This window comes from Malaclemys terrapin, chromosome 16 (genome assembly GCF_027887155.1).
Source record: "Malaclemys terrapin pileata isolate rMalTer1 chromosome 16, rMalTer1.hap1, whole genome shotgun sequence".
In the NCBI taxonomy this organism is placed as follows: Eukaryota; Metazoa; Chordata; order Testudines; family Emydidae; genus Malaclemys; species Malaclemys terrapin.
In genome coordinates this window covers 31,355,793-31,380,038 of record NC_071520.1, presented here as the reverse complement: position 1 = coordinate 31,380,038, position 24,246 = coordinate 31,355,793, and the positions used below count along the sequence as shown (strand labels likewise).

The 24,246-nt window shown below is 56.1% G+C and overlaps 1 protein-coding gene across 2 annotated transcripts; it reads right to left on the bottom strand.

The window, feature by feature from the left end:
- Positions 1–3,598: 3,598 nt before the first annotated feature.
- ASPHD2 (aspartate beta-hydroxylase domain containing 2) lies at positions 3,599–13,320 on the bottom strand. 2 transcript variants are annotated; one of them, XM_054006535.1, is made up of 3 exons: positions 12,170–13,320; positions 7,924–8,037; positions 3,599–5,753 (listed from the first exon to the last, which is right to left on the bottom strand). In XM_054006535.1, the coding sequence occupies exons 1-3, from the start codon at positions 13,053–13,055 to the stop codon at positions 5,644–5,646; spliced, it is 1,110 nt and encodes a 369-aa protein (XP_053862510.1). In that variant the 5' UTR covers positions 13,056–13,320; the 3' UTR covers positions 3,599–5,643. The 2 variants fall into 2 exon arrangements, with proteins under 2 accessions (XP_053862510.1, XP_053862511.1); XM_054006536.1 differs by having other exon boundaries at positions 3,599–5,651.
- Positions 13,321–24,246: the final 10,926 nt, after the last annotated feature.

Here is a 24,246-nt window from a genome sequence, read left to right as displayed (position 1 = left end):
GAGGGCAGCCAGCTGACCGTGGCCAGGCTTCGCTGCTCCAACCGCTGCCAAGCTCCCCACTAATGCTGGCCCAGCCGCTGAGAGAGTTGGAGTGGAAAGTGCCCTGTGTAGAAATGTTAGCAGCTAATCTGCTGTGGTTCCTGGCATGGGCCGAAAAGCTGATCTTCCACGTGCAGCGATGACTGATGTGAGGTCGGCACAGTGCCAAGACACCGCTCCCTGCACTGCAACCAGCTTGCTTGCTGTTCGTGTCCTGGAGCCAGAAAGAGCACAGACCACCCTGCAGGTGAGCAAAGAATCCTGTCCCTGTCTCAGCCCTAGCGCAATGGGCAGCATTCCTCTGACATGCTGCTGTCCTGATGCCGCACAGACATTGGTCACTCTGTGTCTTTCCACAGCCTTGCTGCTCCCCAGCAAATTAGCCAGGTTTTCTCTGAGGCATGAGGCAGGGAAGTCTCTGAGCTGCTAGGGATTGCCAGAATACTCTCTTGTGCCCCAACATGTTAGAGAGAGATTATGCAGTCTCCCACCCTGGGAGTTTTGGTAAGTGGCTGCCTGAGATCCGTGAAGAGCAAGGGAACGACGCCCCGGTGAGGGGCTGTGTAAATGGCCCGACTAGGGACAGACAGGAGCTCTTGCACAGTAACAAGCAGAAAGTAAACACATGAATTTGCTGTCTTCAGAAATTGTCTGCTACAAGCTGCTGTGCCATCTGTCAGGCACGCTCACAACGGCAATGCCCTTGTTTTCTGTTACTCCTTACGCCTGGACAGTGAGGCCCATCCCAGACCTGTGATTATGGAGAGGACACTTGTCTCAGCAGCCACACAACGCTGGGTGTCGAGTTGGAGTTTGCTGTGCTTCGAGAAAATGAAAAAATAGTGGTGTCAAAAATGACCACTAAAAAGCGGCTGCTGCGAGGGCAGAGAGTGGTCCGAGTGCCTCCCGGCCTGCTAACGGACCTGGTGCCTCTGGAGCCGAGTGATGTGTGGGACACTTCGCCTAGTTGCCCATGTGCTTTTGATCACTTACTGTTCAGTAGCAGATGCTTGACCAGCAATGCAGCGAGCTGCTTCCTAAGACCTCCCCTACCCAAGGCCACTGATGGACTTTAAGCAGTGGAGCAGGGGGCTGGACATGCTTCCCCAAATGCTTCGGGAAACCCTTCCCTGCAAGCTGGTGGCCCTTCCTCTGAGCATAGAGAACACAAATCGGGGCAGCTGGCAAGTTCCCCCCGCCCTCTAGCTCTGCATCTGCTGCTGACTGCGTTCTGTGTGGCTATCGCTGAGATGCTCTGCACCACTTCAGGCACATGCCATGGTGTTGCTGTAAGTCACAGGCTGTGGCAGGTGGGTCCAGCCACAATTTTCTGCCTCTTGGAGTGCATTCGGGCCCTACCCAAATGGGAGCAGACTAGCTACACACCTCAGTGGCTATGTCGCTACGGGGGCCACATTGCAGGGTGAGGCGAGCCGTGGGCTCTTAGCTCTCTGTATGGTAATGTACAGTGCCCCAGCGGCCAGGCACTGATACATGGGTGTGCGTGCTCTTGGTAGAATGAGATGGGTTTGGTTTGGGTCCTTGCCCCTTGGGGAGTTGGCTGCCCTCAGGGGAGAGGGCTCGGTCTGTAGCCTTCCTCCTGGTCCCAGACACAAGGACAGTGGAACCTATCTAGGGAGCTAGGCCCATCCCTTTCCTAGTGAACTAAAATGCAAGTCCTGGGTGGTTTCAGTGGGCCAAGTGGTCAGTGATGCAGGGAGGGGATGACTTTCCAAGGTGTCACAACAGGTGGGTGGAAGTCAGATTTGGCATTCAATCCCAAACTCTAACCACTAGATCTCAGTGCCCCTCTGAGCCACCTTCTTGCTCTGCCAGTTCACAGCACAGTCCCTGAGCTGCAGTTTGCATTGACTTCAGGGTCCGTGTACCTCAAGCTGGTTTGTGACGGACATGGTGTCTGCTCTGGTCTGTACAGTTGACAGGGGACAGGCAGGGCTGGTGCACAGCTGAGTGTCATTAAAGGCACAGGCAGACTTGCCAGTGATGTCTCTAAGAAGCACGTGCATCAGCCCTGCTGGATTCCAGTTGGGTAATTACCTTCTGCCTCCCTCCGCTCTGCCTGCAGTGTCTGGTGATACTGGTACTTGTGCTGGTGACTAGCTCGGGAGAGTGGATGCTGTGCAGGGAATCCTGAAGAGCAGCGTAGTCTCATCCGACGTGCAGTCGTGCTGCTGCCGTGTTCTACGCTAGAGCTGGCTGCATTTTGGATCACAGTGATTCTCGTGGCTGTTTGGACCTTTTGGGACACAGGCGTTGGGTGACTGTTGAAGCAGAGCTGCTGTTCACCCTCCCTGTACGGCAAGGGGAAAGGTTCAGAATTCTCCATCCACTCAGCTGTTGAAGCTTCCCTTGGAGCTGCGCCGCACCTGGCCGTTTCCAGCCCTGACTGTAACGCCATGTGCCTCTGCAGAGGCTGCCGGGGGCAGCAGCGCCAGGGATGGGTCTCGTTCCTGCTGGGCATGGTAATAGCTCTCTGAGCAGGGGGGTTGCTGGACTGTACCATCGCTGCCCAGGGAGCTCACACAGCCCGAAGTCTGTGGGCACTGCTGCTTTTGGGCAGGGTGGTGGGACCTCTTAGCGGTGGCAGCCAGGTACGGGTGGGCACTCCACACTGGCAGCTGTGTCCTGAGTCCCAGGTCCTGGCACAGGCTGCCCAGCCAGTGCAAAGACGAGACATGTGAAAGCGAATACGGGGCGCTCACGGCCAGCTCATGTCTGAGGTGCCCAGCTAGGCACGAATGGCAGGGTTCCAGCTGGGCTGCGGAGTACACGCTTCCCCAGCAATTTGAGGGCTTTGGGGCAGCTGGCTGTGGGTGGGGTAATGGCGTGCAGTGGGGATGATGGGGAGGGGAGCAGGGCAGCCTCCCTGCAGCACTGCTCCTCAGGGAGCAGGTGCTCCCCAGCAGAAGAGTCTGGGGGCTCCCAGCATTTGCCCCCGAGAGTCACTGTGGCTCGCAGTGCTGGTTTGGGGAAGGCTGAGGCAGCCCCAGCCCCAGGAGTCCAGAGGGCGACACGCTGTGTGTGTGTCTGGGCTGGTGCACGTGGGGCGATCTGCTAGAGGGTAAGCAGGTGCAGATGAGCTGGGGCAGAAGCAGTGAAACAAGATTTATTTACTGCAATAGATGGAATTACTTCCTGCCCTGGGCTCTGCTGCCATTTCCCACAGCCCCCGAGGTAATTCCAGGGGCAGGCTGAGTGCTGCTGTCCTGCTTCACTTGCCCTCACGTGCCTGTCCTGGCACTTAACTAGCAGCGCACTGGGATTCACGGCCGCAGTGCTGGCAGCGGGACCTGACGCCAGCTGCTAAGCAGCAGCACCACAGCACAGGGAGGAGGAGAGCGGTGCTGGCCCTGCCCGGAACAGCAAACCCCGCCTTGTGACTGCCCGAGGGCAGGGTTCTTGCCCTCGCTGCCATCCTGCATGTGGAAGGGTTGCAGTCAAACATCAGCACTGACCGGCTTTGGGGGACGGAGGTTTTCCTGCTCCTCCAAAAACCAACTCCTCTGAAACAATTGGTGCTAGTCTGAACAGTTCAGTGGCATCTAGTCCTATCCTCAGCAGGCTGAATGGTGGCTGCTCTCACCTGGCACATCTCCGGTGTTGGCCTTACTCTGAGCTTTACAGCCCATGCTCCGCTTAGCAGTGTTCGGTATTGGACTAAATCTGTCTTTCTTCTGTCCGCTGCCTGACAGCTGCTCTGTCCCCTTTACAGCATCTCGCTATAGGTGTAGCCCTGCGTGGCGGCCTTTTCTCTGTCCTAGCCACGCCTGCTTCCCTGTAGTCTTTCCTCCTAGAGCTTCTGCTCCAAATCTGGTCTTGCTCCTCTCCTTAGTACGATACCTCCCACCTGCCAGCACCAGGTTTTCACTGCAAACCAGCCATCTCCGTGGCAAGTGGAGGAAATCCCCTCCCCCCACACGCACACACAGCCCGTTCGATTTTTCAGCACAATTGTTTATTGATAGTCTTTCTTATGTACTGGTACCAAACTGTAACACAGTTACCGAGTCAGCCTGCTTCCTTTGTAATTCTATCACAAAGTATTCAATGTGCGTAGAAATCATGCATGTCACGTATTCTTTTAAGAAGATATTTGTGTAAAAATACTTCATGTATTTGAAACTTCTACCTTATCTTGCAATTTAATCACTGAAAAATCTGTGTAGAAAACTCCTTTGAACTCAGGTGTATACTTTCCCTTGTACATCGTTCAGTAGTGAGTAATCCAGGGATCCTTGCGGATTCATTTTCCTCCTCCAGCAGTTACCCGTTATCACATTTGCTTTCCAGTCAGAACAGTAAGTACATTTGGCTGTATACATGACATGCTGTGTTACACATTATACACCTGACACACAGACAAGTAGATACTCTCCAAGAAAAACACATAGTTGAGCTGGTGGACACGACTCTTACGGGTAGGCAGAAGGCGATTTCCCTTCTGCTCTAGAACTAGAAGTTATTAAATACCCCCTGTGGAGGGCAGTTTGACACTCTACCATTCCGTGCACTGGGAGAGGAGACTGAGAACCAGACACAGACTAACTTCCTCGGGGGCTTGGGCAACTCATGCGGTTACTTGCTACTTTCATACAACTCCTCCCTTTGCCCCACCAGCTGGTGTGTCTATCCCAGCCCGGGGCGCTGAAAGCGTAAGGTAACAGCTCTAGGAGGGGTTTAGGCCAATTAACAAAAACCTTTGGTCAAACTTAAGGTTCAGGTTTTCTGTGTGACTCTCCCGGGCAGCATCTAAGTTACTCCGCTGCCTGGAGCTGAGGCCCTTGGTCACTTTCAGCTCAGCTGAAAGCACCAGAAAGGCTGTTTTGTGTGTTCCCAGCCAATCTGACCAAGCAAGGGCTTGTGGCAGCAGGCTCAGGGCCAGACACCTTCTCGAATGCACTGGAGCCGTCATCCCAGCCCGAGGCAGCCACCTGCCGTGCTATTCGCACACTGGAGGAAAATGTTTTTAAAAGCCTCTGGCCCCACAGCCCCCATGCCATGTGCTAGCACAGAGCGTGTGTTTGCAAAGCACCATCACCCTCTTCAGCTTCGGGTTTGCAATGGGTCTGAACGCGCTCTGCACAAAGGAGCAGGGAGACCACCATGCTCCTTGGCCATTTCCATCTGGCTGTCCGAGTTGTCCACCCAGTGACTGTAAACCGTGACAAAGACAGGCTGAGCACAGCACTTAGCTGACCACAAGAAATGTTACATTATTACATTCAAACAAACACCCTCGATTTTGTTACTCTAATTCTGAACACTGCAAACACAGTAGCAACATAACACATACTACAGTGGTACCGCATCTAAATCACAGAGTGAAGATAATGCACTCTCATGGCAGAAAGAAATCCCTGAAGCAATGATGGAAAGAAAGAGACTGTAAGTTAATGCAAGTTGGAAGCTTCCATTTACAGTAACCCCGGAGCGGGGAAAACCCAACACTGTATGTGCTATGAGAAAGGTTTCCAGTGAGGCAGGCTCCCACGGGTGGAGATGGAACCGCAGCGGGGCTGCATGAGGCAAAGCCCCGGCAGGCCAGCCACCTGCCCTCGAACCCACTATGGCAAAGAAGCACGATCATCGTCCTGGAGCAAAGATAAAATCAAGGGCTTGGCGCTCGGCAGCTGCAACATTCGGGTGCCACAAATCCACCATAAAGATCACACGAGGGCCCTCTTCGGGGGGACCTACACAGAACACAAGAGCCCAGCCATGAGGCACGAGCAGGGGTCCTGGCGCTCAGGCCACAGTGCTGCACTGTGCTGGCTTCAGGAACCCCCATGCACACCTCTCCCTTCTCGTGCTCAGAACAGCGAGCGGGCAGGCAGCGGGGCTCTGTTCTGACGAAGGGTGTCAGCACGCTGCCCTGCCCTGCCCTGGGACAGAAACTAGCCTGGAGCCCGCCTGGCAAGCAGTGCAATAGCACTCATGGTGCAACAGAGAGGGCTCTGCCCCGCCCCACCAGTCTGTACCACAGGGGCCCCTAGCCCCATGTGCCACCCCAGACCTTTGAGAGGGTCTTTCAGCCAGAGGGAGCCCAAGAGCTTCAAGCTGATGGTTGTACAACGGGCCCCCTTCCTCCACTCCGCAGGGGTGGGTACGTTCAGCCACGTGTACAATGCCCAGCGGTGCCACAGAACCATTGGGAACAGGATGTAAAACTCTGCCTGTCCATGGAACTGCATAAGGCATTTGAATGAGGCAGCATGATGGCCAGAACAGTAAGGGGAGGAGGGGGTCTATTCCCCTGAGGCTCCAGGTCTGTGCCCCACTGGCTATCTGTCCAACCCAAAGGGACAGGAGTTATTTACCGACCATTGGCCAGGCTCTCCTCTGAAACAGAGCCCTGCCAGCAGCACAGTGCCCCCCTCCCGCCCCAGGTGGTGGAACTGGTTCAGTACTGACTGGGTGGGAGAGGTGCCCCCTACTGAGTCACCAGCACCACAGCAAATGTCCTTGGAGGTTTCCCAGCCAAACACTGAGTGCACCTGGTGCTGCTTAGCATGCAAATGCCAAGACTCTTGCGTTTGTCCCATAAACTGAGCAATGCCCTGGGAACCTCAGAGTGCTAATCTGCCCTTGGCAATCCCCCAGGTCTCTGGGAATGGGCTGTTTTCCCATTCCTGCAGGAGAGTTTATGTGGGGAGCAGCACCCGCTTTCCCCAGAGTACTCCCTGTGTAAACCAGCATGACAGCTGCTCCTAGGCCATCACCCACTCATGCAGGTTCATTCAGCAGAGCTCCCATAAGTGAACCAGTAATGAGAAGCAGCTCTACCCAAGTGAAGGGAAAGGGACATAAAACAGGTACAGGGCTCCCATCCCTTCCCCTGGGGCCGTGAGCAGCACGAGAGCACACACCAGGCCTGAGCAAGGGAAAGAGAGCTGCAGCAGCAGACCCAGCCATATTTCCTGCTGCACCACAAGGAAACTGTGCTTCCTGCTACCAAGCGTGAGTACTTGGGAAATGGCAGACGATCTGGATAACTGGGTGGGGAAGAGCGTTCACTGAGGCTGGGGGGGAGGTAGTGGGTAGAGTCTGAGCTTCCCTCCCTGTATTGAGGCAAAGAGACTCGCACCGTTTGCCACATCTTGACTTGTCAGTGATGCTGTCTGTTACTGTTACTTGCCATAAAAGCGGCTTGTGTGGCCCTGGGTGGCTCCCAGGCAAGGAACCTTGCTCTGGGGAAGTGGGGAATCAGGACACAGCTGCCCTTTGCATTTCTATTATAGCAGCTTTGCAAAACGTCTACCCACCTGCGGAGCAGGTTTTCATGCTCCCTGTCACCATGGGAAAGGCAGACAAGGAGGTCTCAGGCCTGGGCTGGCAAATGCTTGTGACAATTTTGCAAGGCTGAAATAAAGTCACAAACACAAGTCAGGCCAAGCAGCTGACTGCTGAGGTGGAGTGGGCCCCGGGCTCTTCGGAAGCTGTGTGTGCCGACCCTCTCCAGGAGCAGCTGGGGGTTAGTGATGTGCAAGCCCCAAAAGGCTTGGGTTGGATAAATACCTAACACCTCTCTGCAGGAGGGGGCTGGGTGCAGAATCTGGAAGGAAGAGGCCTCATTGAGATTCCTAGCCCCTTCTGGTTATTGGCTGGGACCGACCTCCTGCCTTTTCTCAGGGTTTTGAGTGCTAGGAGTGCAGGGAGACCAAGGGAAAGCCAAACCATTGATCTAACCCTTTCCAGGCCTTGGAGGAGGGTCTGCTGTACCTGCCCCAGCTTATCCCTCCCTTACTGGGTTGGAGGAGCCTGAATGTAAACCTGTTTTAAAGGCTGCCGATAGCTGAGTGAGGTGAGGCGGCAGGGGTGTCTAGAAGCAGTGAGCCTGGCAGGAGCTGGGCATGCTGTACTTGCCTTCGTGAAATGCAGTGTGCAGAAAGGAATCGTCAAACAGGAGGCATCGGCCTTCAGCCCAGCACTGGGGCTCGCCACCCACCACCAGCTCGCAGTTGCTGGGAGTCTTCAGACCTTCAGGTACGAAACACAGGAGAGAAAAGAGGACAGATGTGGGTCAGGGGAGCTGTGTCTAGGTGGCTAAACCCTCCCTTTTCTTTAGGGACCAGGTGAACCCTTTGTCTGAGCCGTGGGCTGAGAGGTGGCAATACGGGGCCAAGCCCGGGAGCTTGCATCTCCAACCCCCTATTGCATCACTTTCCCATCATGCTGAGCTTCACCAGCCTGAAGCCAGAGCTGCGAGGTGCAGTACGTAGCCACAAGCAGCTGCTCAGGGCAGCCTGCCCTGGCGGTTAATGGCCATGTTAGCGAACCACGTTTCAGGAGAGCTTGTGATGTTTTTAATGGGGGAACTGACTCTCACCCCCAGGAATGAAATGCAAGCAGTGAGCTGCATGTGGGTGGTGAATGGTGATGTGGCTTGTACTGCAGTGAGGGCTGGAGAGTAAGGAGCCGCTTCCGTCTGTGTCCCAAACGTGTATGGCTCTTAGCAGGGCTGGCACTGAGCCAGAATTCGGATTGACAGAAATGCTGCACTCCATCTGCAGTGCTTGGAACTCGGGCAGGTGCTCAGTGCCCGTGTGGGCCTCCAGCTCAGCCAATGCACTTCGGTCCTGGCCTGCACCCACACCCAGCTCAGCAAGGGCGCCCCTCAAGCCAGTGCCTGACCGCCATACAACCCTGTGTGGTAACTGAAGGCTGGTTGTATTCAATGCCTGCCATGAACGAGCACGATACCACAGACTCCTTTCTTTGGGGGGAGCCTGGAGGCGCAAGGTGCCCAAAGCAAAGGCCCAGGAATCCTGAGGCATGTCTCTGGCTTTGGATCTGAAGTCTGAGGGAAGCAGAGATGTTCTGCCCTGGTCTGATGGGGAGGGCGCTGGACTGGGGCTCTCGAGAGACCTGGATTCAGTTCCTGGCTCAACCACAGACTCCCTGCGTGCCCTTGGCCGAGTCATTTAATCTGCCTGGTGGCTTGGATCCCTTCTGTACCATGGGGCTAGCAGTGCCCCACCTCCCAGGGGTGCCATGAGGACAACATCCAGTCATGATTGCCAGGTGCTCAGATACTATGGTGACAGTGGCCTTACATATACCTAGATGGGTAGAAATCCAGGCAGCCCCAGCTAAACCGGCTATTATGGACTGACCAATGCCATTGAGAACATTGTACTTTTATTGAGCTATTAATACACCAAGGACCCCCAGCAAGCAGCTGACTCCTTGAGGATACCTTCTGGTTTGTGAAAGTAACGTCCCTCATTACAGCCTGGGGATCACGCTGCTACAATGGGGCCAAGAGACTGTGTATAACTGGGGGGAGACACAGGGATCCATGCACTCCTGAGTCTCGAATGGTAACATATGGCATATGTTCCGCTGCTGCTCGGAGCCCCAGGCATTCAGAACACCCACAGCAGGAGACTGACTTTGGTGCCAAAAACACGTGGGCCCAGCAGGGGCTCCCAGCCGCCCGGGAGAGCCAGGCTTGTTTATGTTTCTTTGATGTACGTTTCAGAGACTGCAAAACAAAACCTGGTTCCCTCCACACACGCTGTCCTGAGCTGCAGAAGCTCCGTTCTAGAAGATGGGCATGAGGAAGAGCGTTGGGCTCTGGCTTAGCAATGTCTAGCCGACCCCCTCAGGGCTTGAAGCCTGAAGAAAGCACCGCTCATGGCATTGGGCATCCAGGGACGGGAGCCGGGGAACCTGAGCCTAGAGATGGTGCCACAAGCTCACTCTAAACAGAGGTTTAGCTACTCCGTGGCAGGGCACACCGGGGAGCTGCAGCAAGTTGACCAACAAACAAAAGCAAGGTAGGGTCTCCTAGGGGGCTTTAAACACACATAAGTCTCTGTTCTCCGCTGGGGAGCTGGGACCCTCGCACTAAAGCAGGGAAAGAGCACTCCGGGGTGCCCTGTCACCAGACCTCCGAGCACGTGGAGTGGGAGTCTGGGAAATGCCAAAGGGAAGGGGTAGAACGGCCCAGCCCTACCGGCGCAATCTTCCCCACTGTTCAGCTCCACCTGGAGGGGAGACGCTAGCGAGCCCACAACCCAGGCTGTGCTGCTCTGCTCATTGTTTCCCGGTGTCAGAGCTAGCCCGTTCCCTGCTGGGCTACTCCCCTTCCCTGAGTGGCTCTGGGCAGACCGGCTTACACTGCAAATGGCCCTTGGCTTGTGCACAAGTCAGATGAGCTGAAGTTCAGAAGCCTGGAGGCCAGCCCAAGGCAGTGCTGGGCACGTGGCTCCCACCCTGGGGGCACAATGAGGCCTGGAGTCCAGGGGCGAGGCCTGACAAAAGTAGGTTCTGTATTGCCAATAGCCGGGGCCCTTGCTGTGACCCTGACTTTATGGGAGGGGATAAACAGCCAGCAAGGCTGAGCAGGTGGGAGCCTTGGCAGGTGGTGTCTAATAGTTGCATTGCTCCTTCCATCCCGCTCCTAGGTGCCTCGGCCTGTCCCTTCCAGAGGAGAGGAGATGGGGAAGTTGATGGGGAGCTCTACTTGTTCCTCCTCTCCCGGCCAGACTCAGCCAGCTCCCCAGCTAGCCTAGGGAAGGGGGAAGGGGAGCATGGCTCTAGCTGACCTGGTGAAGCTCTGGGGCTAGAGAGCTGCTTCGAAGCTTGCCTCTAGCTTAAAAACAACAAGCAAGTGCCAGTGTGTGTGCGCCTGGCAGAGGTGGCTGACCAGTCGTGTGGGGTGTGCCAGCAGGGCCACAAGCAGATTCTTCCCCCACCACAAAGGATTATTGCTTTCTATGTTCCAGAATCCTGGCTGTGCGCAGCAGAGACACTTTCCCAGCCAGGCTCTCCCAAGGACTGTCAGCAATCCAGGCTTTTAGCTCCTTGAGCTGTAAGTACTGGGCTCTGCTCGGAGACAAATCTGCAGAGGCCAGATGCTGTCTGGGCCTCTCCTCCCTTTGCTTTTCAAAGGGCTGGCTGATGTGCACAAAAACAGGCTCCTGCAGCTTCCGTTAGAGCTGCCCCCGCTGAGGCTGCTGCTTGGAGGCAGACCCTTCTGCGCGACAGTCGTCTTGCAGCAGCAAACCTGAGTCACTAACAGCAGCCCCACTCCAGATGATGAAGCTGCAGGAGGAGGGGCACAGGCTCTGAAGCAACTAAGATCCTGTTCTCGTGCACATGGCCCGGGGGGGGTGGTATGTAGGCGATGGTTTGCCAGTTTCCCTGCCAGTTCAGCGTTCCCTCGTGGTTCAGGTGGAAGTAGCTGGAGTGTCTGGGGCAGCCCAGAAAGGCCCCATCACTTCAGCGCCTCCCAGGCAGTGAGCATGTCGTCCCCACCCCCTGCCTGCAGTCAAGCTAAGCGTTGTCTATCCATACCATTTTAAAAGGGCTGAGGAGAAACGTGGTGGGGGAGAGGAGGAGAAATCCCCCTGGTTGCTGAGCTAGAGGCCATGGAGAGTTCTTGGCAGAGTGGGGCGGCTGGAGCCCTTCCTGCATTTCGAAGGGAAGGTGCGGCACCCAGTGGGAGCTCTGGCCTACATAACGTTCCTATTGTGCTAATAAAAACCCTAGCAAAACACCAGGATCAGCTCCTGGAGACACAAATACCAATGTCTGGCTCCTCGGTGGCTTTGGGTATCGTGTGCAATCTGAGAGCAGGCTCAGAGCTAGTAAAGAGAGAGGCGCCTCGTGCAGGACCCTTCCATCCATCCTAACAGTTAATCTCACTGGTTCGGGAGTGTTTGCAGTGACGCTCCCTCACCCAGAGAGTCACTTCATTGCCCAGTTTCTCTGACTCCAGTTTCCTAAAATCTGAGCTTACATTTCCTTCCTTAGCTCTGGGCCACTGTGCCTTGAGCAGCATCTTCCGAGACTGAATTATTCCCTCCTTTCCCTTTACGCTGCGATCATGACCCCTCTGTGACTATCCTAGTTTAGGGTAATCCTTATTATTATACAAATCTAATCCTTGTATAATGTTTTTACCCTTCATCGGATGGTCTCTAAATCCTCCTTAAACTCTGATGAGAACAGACTAAACCTGTCAGGATTTGAACTCAGTACCTTGAAAATACAGCAGACTCTTCACTAAGTTCCACAGCCTTAGAAGAACTAACATCAGTTTTAGCAACAAAGAAGGAAGAAAAATACCTGTAGCTCTTCTCTGCTTCTGCTGGATACATACCTAAATGGCATCGTATGCGGATGTTGGTTGGCCCATAGTGCTCCCCAATGACCGTGCCAGGGGTCAGCACAGAGATGCACGCGTTCCCAAAGACATTGTTGCCAATGCAGGTGCGGAGGCTCCCAAGTAAGCGATACGTCCGTGGGCATTTCCTGCAGTTCTTGGGAACGCACGTGCCCTGGTTCACCAGGTAAAAGGTAAACCACTCCCCGCTGGGGGTGCTGTTCATTTTCCATCCTTGCGGGAGGCTGCAGTTTGAGAAAGCTTTATAGAGGGTCTCGAATTCACACAGGATGGTCTGGAAGTTGCGTTCCAGTAACTCCACGTCGTGTTTTTGAGCGTCCCGTGAGAAATAGGGCATTGTTGGTAAGTCTGGTAAGAAGAAGACTTCTGGCTTCTGGATGGATGGTCGGCTGTTCAGGTAACGCCCTTGCTCTCGGATGCCCTTGTGGATCCTGCCCATGCCAGACCAGGAGTAACGCTTGGCGTATTCCTGCAGATTGTGATAGAGTTTCTGGTTAAGCCCATCGTTTCGTGCGCAGCGCACACACTCGGGGGAGTGGCAGTATGCGTACCCATTCTGTAAGCCATTGGCATCGGAGCTCTGCATGAGGGAATTCACAGTGACATACGTGCGGGGCTGCTCCCTGCCAACGTGGTAACAGTACCAAACAAACAGGACCAAGAGGCAAGCGACAGCAGTGAGTGCAGTGGTGTCACAGTCCCGGAAGGACTGGATCCCTGTAGCTATAAAGTCCCGGAGTCCATCCAGTGACCAGCTCCAGTCCGTCAGCCACTCCAAAGACATTTTTGTAAAGCTGTTCTTAGAGGTGTATAAAAGGGCCAGGTGATCAGTCCTCGTGGATCTGAAAGGCACCCACACCATGCAGGTTAGTAGGGGCACGGAGGGAAGGGCTTGCCATGGAGAAGCATAGTTGTACCTGTTCCCTGGACACCTGTAAGCACTGCATTAGTGAGTGGCAGGTTGTTAGTGTTCACATCTACATGTTTGATGAGGCCTGTGCCTCAGTATCAGGAAGTCCTACGGTGCTGTTATCGTTAGTGAAGCATCAGCTGTGGCATCCCTGCCAACGTTCTGAGGTTATTTGTTCTCAAACGCAGCGCAGACAGGCAGGATCTGAAAAAAACAAAAACCCAGATGGGCATTAGGGCTTTTTCAGTCTGGAATTACTCACCGTGTGTCAGATTCAGCATCTTCTTGCAGTTCTGAGGAGATCCGGATCCCATTCCACAAGCTGCAGGAACTAAGCAAAGGGGTGGGGGGGGGGGGTCATTTAAGTGAAAGTATTTGGACCAATAAAGATAGAACAGGAAATGAGGCCCCTACCCAACCCTGCCAAGTATCTTAACCAGATGATGGACATTGTCTTGTGCTGGGTTTCCTCCATCCCTCCCACATTTTATTCCATGAATATCAAACAGGATGTGAACCCGGTTGGGGGAGCATCAAGTGATTACCCAGACAAGCCTCTGTCCCTTGCTACTGGTGCACATTCTTCCATTCTCTCCTCGAGCGCTGTCGCCAGTGCTGCTCCCCCTGATCCGTTCCTCCTGCCTGCTACAGCATCACTTCTAAAATCTGGTTGATGCATAGCCAGGAGAGAAGCTGGGAATGTTCTTTTAACAGATGTATCTTGTACCACATCACAGATTAAACCTTGATCTAAATGCTCTGAAATGACTCTCCTTTTAGGGAATAGAGCGCTTTCCACTGAGAACAGATGATACCGCTCAGGTGGTTACTAACAACAGAATCCATGTTGGTGGAATGCCAGCTTTTCTCGTTTTAGACACACAAAGTGGAAATGAGTGCCCCCTGTAGGGCGGCAGGGAGAGGGATGCCCTGGAGCATACCGCGCTCCTTGGCTCTGCATAGCAAAGCAGTGGGATTGAAGTTACCAGACAGGTGAGCTCCTCAAGGATCAGAGGGTCTGTTCAGACAAGGCTCCTGACGTCTATGCTCTTCAGGAAGTATCCAAAGCTGTAATCTGCAGAAGTCATGAGGCTCTTTCACAGGATCCCAATACTGCCTGCTTTGAGTGGGCTAGAAATGTCATAGGAACAGTCACTCTCTGACAGAGCTGGGCACTGCTGTGACCAGGGGACACCAGAAAGGGCAGAAGAATAAATTGCTGAGTGTGGGTGTGTGAGAGGGGTGGAGGTTTTTTTTCTTTTTTCTTTCTTTTCATCTAATTAACCAAACTTATCTAAGTCCCAACGAGGTGTCGGGTTTGCTGTGCACCCTGAGCAAGGGTTCACACCAGCTCTTGTTCTATCAGAACTGGGTCATAGGAACCTCATTCCCACCTGCTTGGTAATCAGACTTGAGATCTAGTTTGTTTATATCTTATCATTTTAAAAATCTCAATTTCATTTAATTTCTCTGAAGCCATCCTGCTGTGTGCGCCCATAGCACGTCTCTGCCGCCATCTATACTTACTCCCATTCTTCCTTCCCCATTTCCTCTATCTGTTACTCACTTGTTGCATTGTCTTTAATTAGACTGTAGGCTCTTTGTGGCAGGGCCTGTCATCTTATACACAATATTTTACATAGCACCCCACACTGTGGGGTAGTGATCTTGACTGGGGCCTCTGGGAGTTGCCACAATATACATAATCCTGGCCTGGGGTTCTCTGCACTTTGGGGTTAGGGCAAATCTAGGGCCCACTGTGCCAGACTGCCCCCAAAGTCCAACCATTCCGCCAAGCAAAAGGTGCTTTTCCACTCAGTAACTCTCTCCACCATAACACACAGTTACTGGCTTAGGGGGCCGATCACCTATAAAGCAAATCACAGTTCCCTGCCCTTTGAACATCCTGTGGGGCTGCAGCCCCTGTTCAGTAAATGGAAGCTGAAAAGGTGCCTAGGTGCATTCATGGAAGGCTATGCCCCTTCATACTATCAGACCGAGGGAGAGGGGCAGCTGAGAATGATTTTGGCAAACCAACAAAGAACCAATGTTTTTAAAGGTCAGTACCTACAAAGTTCCAGTCCAGATGGCTGCTCTGTTCCTGCACTTTTGTCAAGGGTCTTTTGAAAGCACCTGATAGAAAAATGGAATGGGGAATTTACAAAGTGGATCTGAGTGTAAGTGTTCCCTTTAACCGGAGAGAGCTTCTCTGACTATCGCATTGGTTTGCTCTGAATTCTCTCCCTGTGAATCTTGGAGCAGGAAGGGGAGGGGGGGAATGAAGGCAAAAGCACAACTGGGGTTTTCAAATATGTGGATGTTTTCAAAAATGTAACTCCTATTAGTGGGAAAGGAAGTGCACTACCAGAGCAGAGAATGGACATGTGTATCCACTGCAATTAGCCATTTAGATGCCATAAAGCAGTTGGAGGATAAAGTGGCTGATAACTTTACTCAACTATACAGAGATGATTTATCTTGTAATAGTATTTTCTGTACAAACTATATCCTCCAAAAGCTTCAACCAAATGTAATAGCTACCAGCAGAGGTACATAATGAGAAAGAGAGAGAGATGGGCTGTCTGAAAATATTTTAAAGTAGATGGAGAGAGAGAGTCTGGCAAACGTTGCAGGGGAGAAGGTTCTTGCACCAGCAGTGGTGAGACAGTACAGAGGAGCAGGAGGGTGTTTGTGCTGTTATGTTCCAAAGCAAGTTATATGTAAGGCACAAACTGCTTAGCCCCTGGTGAAAGGGCCTAGCAGGCTAAGTGCTTTGGCTGCCCGGTGATGCTGTTGCTGTGGTCCTGGCAGGTTGGGGCACAAGGCTGAGGCAGCTCTATGCCAAACTAGAAAAAGGCACTTTTAGAACAACTACATTTGCAAAACTAACTTCCTCCCATTCTGTTTCCCAGTTTTCACACTGTGTGCAGCCAGGGGCTTTAATGGGAATTCCTCAAAGTGCATATGGCACCTCTGTAGTGTCTGCAAAGGAACTGTGCATTGTGATGGGCTGGAGCAGGCACCTGTTGTCTCCCTTTCAAATACTGACTCCTTGAACACAGGTCTTGGCCTTAAATCAGTACTTGTGTTCAGGGGCTGCCTGGGGTGTGTGGTGAGCAGGTGCACTTGGCAGAGGAGGGATTTGTACTGAAAGCATTTTTGTTATGTTTCAAGGTGACATCTGCAGAAGTTGCTGGTTAAAGGTGACTGCAAAGCTTTCCCTTAACAAATGGGTTGATAAAGTTAATATCCCAAAGGAGGCAAAGGGAGGAGGTGTCCATCTGACTGCTACAGGGTGATCACCTGGCACACTTGTGCCACTGGCAGCATATCCCCACCCATGCCCACTAACTGTCACAGTCTGATCAACTGGGGAAGGTCAATAGAATTAAAAACACACCTCTCCCTGGACTGGTACAAGTGCCTGCTCCAGCTATCACAATGCACTACCCCTGTGCAGACACCACCCAAACCGGAACCCATGGGCATCGCTCTCACCACAGAGAAAAGTCACCTCTAGCCCTGCCCCTCAAGGATAACTCTTCAGCCACGCCCCCAACAGAGCTTCCTGCTCAGCAGGAAATGCCTTCAGAAGCATGTGTGCCACTGGCAAGCCAGGAGAACCCCCTTTCCACTTCAGAACAGGATTTGGGACCACTGAAGCGGGGTGACCACACAGGAACCACTGCCTAAGGGGCAGGTGTATTTGCAAGGGTTTAGTCAGCTTGGCTGGATGCATCCAATGAAACTGCAAGTTCTTTACCTTAATACTGAGTCTCAGTCTATTAATTAAAGGCACCTGGTGGCCTGGGATCCAGAAGCTTCAGCATCAGTTAATAATAAACTGCAGAATCAGTTCAAAATAGAGACAATTTAAAATTACATGGAAGCTGCACACGTAAAATGTAGCTTTGCTGTCTACGACAGCAACGATGTTACATAACGAATCAAGGCAGGATTAGAGGCTGCAGAAAGTTAAACTAAAGGATTCTTACTGGAGCGATAGGCAGTTTTCAAACAGACCGGCCTTTGCACCAAGCATGGTCTCAACCTTGGTGGGTTCTGGATCTGATCGCCATGAAGCAAAGAGCATTTTGTTGTCATTTGCTATGCTGTCCCAGGCCCCGCATTCGAGGAATCTTCTGTTCTCACTGCGAGGAGGGAACCTCCTCACCATAAACAAGTGTTGGGGTGAGGCAGGGAAGGCTGTCTGTTACCACAGTGCTGGAAACACTAGGGTTGTTTTTCAAAACGTCTCTATTGTGCTGGTGTCATGAAGTGCCCAGCCAAGCATGGGATGATAGGCCTCAGCAAGACATATGCTGACGGCAGCCACATTCACAGCTCTCCAGCCTCAAGAACAGCAGCTCAAAGGAACTCTCTTCTGGGTTTTCCTCTGATTTACATCTGCAGGACCTATATTAAGGCCCCGTTAACATCCTGCGTCTACTGCAGAAAAGCAGATTGACACCTGTCTTGTGAGCTGCTAGTCTCAGGCACCCACAGCTCTGAGGGAGGAATGCATGACACGGATTCACTAGTGTCACCCCCAGCCCCAGGCATGAAGATGCTCCGGTACAATGCAGGGTTACAGCAGCCACCTGCCTGCGTGTGGCTGCTTGCCACAAGGCGGGTCATGACCCTGCCCCTGGCACCCTGTTAGCAGACAATGCAGCCTTCCTTCCCCGTGGGAATCTGAAACCACAGCCTGGGTGTGAGGCACAGCCTTCTCCTTTGCTCTGTGGCACTTGTCGGCCAATCTGCTGCCCCATTTGCCTGCGTCTCTCACTTGAGGCACAAGGGGTAAGGAGGTAAAAACAACCAGGGCAGCACCTATGGTATCGGCAGCCCCAGCTCCCCACTTCTCCCCCTGCCTCAGGCAGGGCACTGGCACCCCTAGGTTAACGCCCGGACAGGACGAGCCACCCCTTGGCATTGCTGGGTATCCCTTGGCAGTCCTGACCCCCTGCTTCAGAGCCGCCTGACTGCCGGGGCTCCCTGCCCTAGGCACCATGCCGGAGACCCTGGGGGCACAAGCACCCACTTCCAGCGGGTGCCCCTGCCCTAGGCCGGGGACCCCAGGGGGCATGGACATCTTCCTCCAGCCAATGCCCCTCCCCTAGGCCAGGGACCCTAGGGGGCATGGACATCTTCCTCCAGCCAGCGCCCCCTGCCCTAGGCCAGGGACCCTAGGGGGCATGGACATCTTCCTCCAGCCAGTGCCCCCTGCCCTAGACACTGTGCCGGGGGGAATTGGGGCACAGCCCCCCCTCCAGCCAGCGCCCCCTGCCCTAGACAATGTTGGGGGGCAGGGTCTCCCTCCAGCCAGCGCCCCCTGCCCTAGACACTGTGCCGGGGGGAATTGGGGTGCAGCCCCCCCTCCAGCCAGCGCCCCCTGCCCTAGACAATGTTGGGGGGCAGGGTCTCCCTCCAGCCAGCGCCCCCTGCCCTAGACAATGTTGGGGGGCAGGGTCTCCCTCCAGCCAGCGCCCCCTGCCCTAGACAGTGTGGGGGCAGCCCCCCCCCTCCAGCCAGGCTCCGGGGGGGGTGACCGGGGGGCGCTGCCCGAGCCCCACATCTGGGCGCCCCGCGAGGGCGCCGCCGCCTGCCCGACCGGCCCGGGAGGGAGGCGCGGCTCGGCTCGGCTCGGCTCGGCTCGGCGGGCTCCGCTCCGCAGCGGGGCCGGGCCCGGCTCCCCGGCCGCCCCCCGGGCTCCCCGCGCCGCCCGCCACCAACCTGCCGCCCGCGGCCTCTCCCGGGCGGGGGCTGCGGCTCGGCTCGCTCCGGCCCCCGGCTCCGGCTCCAGCCCGAGCCCGAGCCCGCTCCGCCGGCAGCGCGGACCACAACTCCCGGCAGCCCGAGCGGGCGGGGCCGGCAGCGCCGCCGCCTCAGCCCCGCCTCAGCCCGCCCCGGGCCCGCCTCGCCTCGGCTCGGCTCGGCTCCGGCTCCGGCTCCGGGCAGCGCCCTCGGGGCAGCCGCTGTGACCCGGCCCGGGCGGAGCTCGGCCCCCCATTGCCCCCAGCCGCCCCATTGTCCCTATCCCCCCCCCGGACAGAGCTTCCCCCCCATTGTCCCTATCCCCCCCCCGGACAGAGCTTCCCCCCCATTGTCCCTATCCCCCCCCCCGGACAGAGCTTCCCCCCCATTGTCCCTGCCCCCCCCGAGACAGAGCTTCCCCCCCAATTGCCCCTGCCCCCCCCCGAGACAGAGCTTCCCCCCCATTGTCCCTATCCCCCCCCCCCGGACAGAGCTTCCCCCCCATTGTCCTTATCCCCCCCCCCCGGACAGAGCTTCCCCCCCATTGTCCCTATCCCCCCCCCGGACAGAGCTTCCCCCCCATTGTCCCTATCCCCCCCCCGGACAGAGCTTCCCCCCCATTGTCCCTATCCCCCCCCGACAGAGCTTGGCCCCCAATTGCCCCTGCCCCCCCCCGAGACAGAGCTTCCCCCCCATTGTCCCTATCCCCCCCCCGGACAGAGCTTGGCCCCCAATTGCCCCTGCCCCCCCCGAGACAGAGCTTCCCCCCCATTGTCCCTATCACCCCCCCGGGACAGAGCCCCCCCCATTGTCCCTATCCCCCCCCCCGGACAGAGCTTCCCCCCCATTGTCCCTATCCCCCCCCGACAGAGCTTGGCCCCCAATTGCCCCTGCCCCCCCCCCCCCCGAGACAGAGCTTCCCCCCCATTGTCCCTATCCCCCCCCCGGACAGAGCTTGGCCCCCAATTGCCCCTGCCCCCCCCGAGACAGAGCTTCCCCCCCATTGTCCCTATCCCCCCCCCCCCGGACAGAGCTTTCCCCCCATTGTCCCTATCTCCCCCCCCCGGACAGAGCTTCCCCCCCATTGTCCCTATCCCCCCCCCCCGGACAGAGCTTTCCCCCCATTGTCCCTATCTCCCCCCCGGACAGAGCTTTCCCCCCATTGTCCCTATCTCCCCCCCGGACAGAGCTTTCCCCCCATTGTCCCTATCCCCCCCCCCGGACAGAGCCCCCCCCATTGTCCCTATCCCCCCCCCGGACAGAGCTTTCCCCCCATTGTCCCTATCCCCCCCCCGGACAGAGCTTCCCCCCCCTTGTCCCTATCCCCCCCCCCCGGACAGAGCCCCCCCCATTGTCCCTATCCCCCCCCCGGACAGAGCTTTCCCCCCATTGTCCCTATCCCCCCCCCCGGACAGAGCTTCCCCCCCATTGTCCCTATCCCCCCCCCCGGACAGAGCTTCCCCCCCATTGTCCCTATCCCCCCCCCCCGACAGAGCTTTCCCCCCATTGTCCCTATCCCCCCCCCCCGACAGAGCTTTCCCCCCATTGTCCCTATCTCCCCCCCCCGGACAGAGCTTCCCCCCCATTGTCCCTATCCCCCCCCCCCGGACAGAGCTTTCCCCCCATTGTCCCTATCTCCCCCCCGGACAGAGCTTTCCCCCCATTGTCCCTATCCCCCCCCCCCGGACAGAGCCCCCCCCATTGTCCCTATCCCCCCCCCGGACAGAGCTTTCCCCCCATTGTCCCTATCCCCCCCCCGGACAGAGCTTCCCCCCCCTTGTCCCTATCCCCCCCCCCCCGGACAGAGCCCCCCCCATTGTCCCTATCCCCCCCCCCGGACAGAGCTTTCCCCCCATTGTCCCTATCCCCCCCCCCGGACAGAGCTTTCCCCCCCCATTGTCCCTATCCCCCCCCCCGGGGCAGAGATTGGCCCCCCATTGTCCCTATCCCCCCCCCGGACAGAGCTTCCCCCCCATTGTCCCTATCCCCCCCCCGGGGCAGAGATTGGCCCCCCATTGTCCCTATCCCCCCCCCGGACAGAACTTCCCCCCATTGTCCCTATCCCCCCCCCCCCCGGACAGAGCTTCCCCCCCATTGTCCCTATCCCCCCCCCCCCGGACAGAGCTTCCCCCCCATTGTCCCTATCCCCCCCCCCCGGACAGAGCTTTCCCCCCATTGTCCCTATCCCCCCCCGGACAGAGCTTTCCCCCCATTGTCCCTATCCCCCCCCCGGGACAGAGCTTGTCCCCCCCCCTTGTCCCTATCCCCCCCCGGGACAGAGCTTGTCCCCCCCCCTTGTCCCTATCCCCCCCCGGACAGAGCTTCCCCCCCATTGTCCCTATCCCCCCCGGGGCAGAGATTGCCCCCCCCCCTTGTCCCTATCCCCCCCGGACAGAGCTTCCCCCCCATTGTCCCTATCCCCCCCGGGGCAGAGATTGGCCCCCAATTGCCCCTGCCCCCCCCGAGACAGAGCTTCCCCCCCATTGTCCCTATCCCCCCCCCGGACAGAGCTTGGCCCCCAATTGCCCCTGCCCCCCCCGAGACAGAGCTTCCCCCCCATTGTCCCTATCACCCCCCCGGGACAAAGCCCCCCCCCATTGTCCCTATCCCCCCCCCGGACAGAGCTTGGCCCCCAATTGCCCCTGCCCCCCCGAGACAGAGCTTCCCCCCCATTGTCCCTATCACCCCCCCGGGACAGAGCCCCCCCCATTTTTCCTATCCCCCCCCGACAGAGCTTGGCCCCCAATTGCCCCTGCCCCCCCCGAGACAGAGCTTGTCCCCCCCATTGTCCCTATCCCCCCCCGGCACGGAGCTTGTCCCCCCCCATTGTCCCTATCCCCCCCCCGGGGCAGAGATTGGCCCCCCATTGTCTCTATCCCCCCCCGACAGAGCTTGGCCCCCAATTGCCCCTGCCCCCCCCGAGACAGAGCTTGTCCCCCCCATTGTCCCTATCCCCCCCCCCGGCACAGAGCTTGTCCCCCCCCATTGTCCCTATCCCCCCCCCCGGGGCAGAGATTGGCCCCCCATTGTCTCTATCCCCCCCCCGGGACAGAGCTTGGCCCCCAATTGCCCTTGTCCCCCCAGGGGCAGAGCTTGGCCCCCCAGGCCTCCCCATTGCCCCCAGCTCCCCCAGGGACAGAGCTCGGCCACCCCATTGCCCCTGCCCCCCAACAGAGCTCAGCATCCCCATTCCCTCCATCCCACCCCCTGGGAGCAGAGCTGCCCCCCCCCCATCTCCTCCCTGGGGGCAGAGCTCGGTTTGCATCCCCCGCAGTCACCTGCGGGGTAGAGATCAGCCACATTTTCCTATTCTCCGACCCTCCCATGGGACAGCCCCTGTAGGGCAGGCCAAGCTGCTGGGCTCCCCCTGTGACTCTCCTTGCCCATGACAGCGAGTCCCCCAGGAGAGCAGGAGTCCGGCCCCATGTAGGGGGACCCCCACAATAGCTTTTACAGCGAGTGGGTTCCCTTCCCTCAGGGATACAACCCCAGCCTCCTGCCTCCAGCCCATCCCCTGGCTGCAAGGCGCTGTCCCCTCTGGGGCTGCAGGGAGCCATGGGAGGGGAGCACCACAGCATCCAGGGAGGAGTCGCTGTGGGAATCCCCAACACAAAGCTGTGGGTATGAAGATCCAGCAGGACCTGGGCATGTGGCTTGGCAGGCCTGGGCAGAACAGTGAACAACAGCCATGTCCTGTATCAATCATGGCCTGAGCCCCCGGCTGGAAATGGACAGGAACAGGTCGCAGCAACGGCTTGTCGGAATGAATTCTTCCGCAGCTGACTGCATAAGGGGACCTGAGCGACGGGCGCTGGGAGCCAGATGGCCACAGCGGTTACTGGGCTCTTGGTCTCACCACATCATGGGCAGCATTTGATGTTCCTGAGAGTAGTAGGGCCCAGCCTGGGAGTCCACTTGCCCTGCATATGTAATGCACTGGGGAGGTCTTTCTAGTGCCTGCCCCACCTAGCATGTAAGAGCTGGCAGGGGATGTTCAATTGAACGAAAAGGCAGCAAATTCAAAACCGATGAAAGGAAATACTTTCACTTAGTGTGTGATTCCACTGTGGAACTCTCTGCCACAGGACATAGTCAAGGTCAAGAATTTTGCTAGATTCAAAGAGGGACTGGAGGCTATCAAGAATATTCTGTATTGTAACAGCTAATTCTAAATTATAAATCCTGCTTTAGGGAGTAAGCCTATCTCTAATTATTAGGGGCTAGAAGGGGACTTCCCTAGTGAGTAAATAATCCCACATGTATCTACTGCGGGGTTCCTTGCTCCTTCCTCTAAAGCACTTCATGCCAGTCACTGTTGGAGACAAGATACAGGAGTAGATGGACAATAGGTCTGATCCATTCTGGCAATTTTTATGTTCCTGGTAGCTAATGTGCTTCCTCCTTTATCTCACTTCTCAGGTGACAGAGGTCTGTGCTGAAAGGCCTGAGTTCAAACTCTATGGACGATGCATGGTGGGTGGGGGATGTTATGCATTCACTGACAATATAGAAATATTCTGACTTCTGAGTCCTTCACTTATAGGAAATTCTAGCTCCTAAAGGGTATGATTCCAATCCCAAGTACCTATCAGAATCTGGTGCTTCAACATGGGACCAACCAAGCCAGTCCATACAGGAGCTGACCCCACTCTGGCAGTTGGGTAACATGAGGTAGGAAAAAGGTGAAAGACAAGGTGTTGCCTGAATCATGAATGGACAATCCTGGTACTTTTCTAGTTGAGTTTTCCCCAGACGTGCCAACCCCCCTCTGTCCCAGTTACAGGGCTAGCTGCACCTCTGCCTGTCTCTGGTCTCTGAGTGCACTCCCTCAGGTGTCAAGCCTGGGGCCTTCACTTCTCCTGGGCTGGAATTCCGGCCTTCTCCCACCCTTAGACCAGGCCCTGGAGTACAGCACCCTGTGTATCCACCATGCTTACCCAGCCCTCCCACGGCATTCTGGCACCTGCAGTTCTTGGGTGGCTGGGACCAGTGGTGTTTATGGTCACTAGACAGTTGCCTTACACCAAAAGCACTGTATAGTTTAGCAGTAGGACCAAAGCACTAGAGAAAAAAGGATTTTAAAACAACAAACAGCCTATACGCAGGTCTATCGTACGTAATGGTCTACCTTCTCCCGACATAACCTAGCTTCTTCAGATGTGCCAGCAGGTGCCTGTGTCCTACTCTGGTTCTCCCAAACAACTCCCCTGGAACAGCTATCCTCTCTTCCTCTCTTAAACTGCCCTAGTCCTTTTCATCTTGACTGTTCCCAGGCTTTGGCCCTTCTGGAAAAAATAGTTTTGCAGGTTGGCTAGGGAGGAAGTAAAATCATCACACAGCTAAGGGTCTGGGCATTGTTGCTTAACAACCCTTAAGAGTTTGTGGA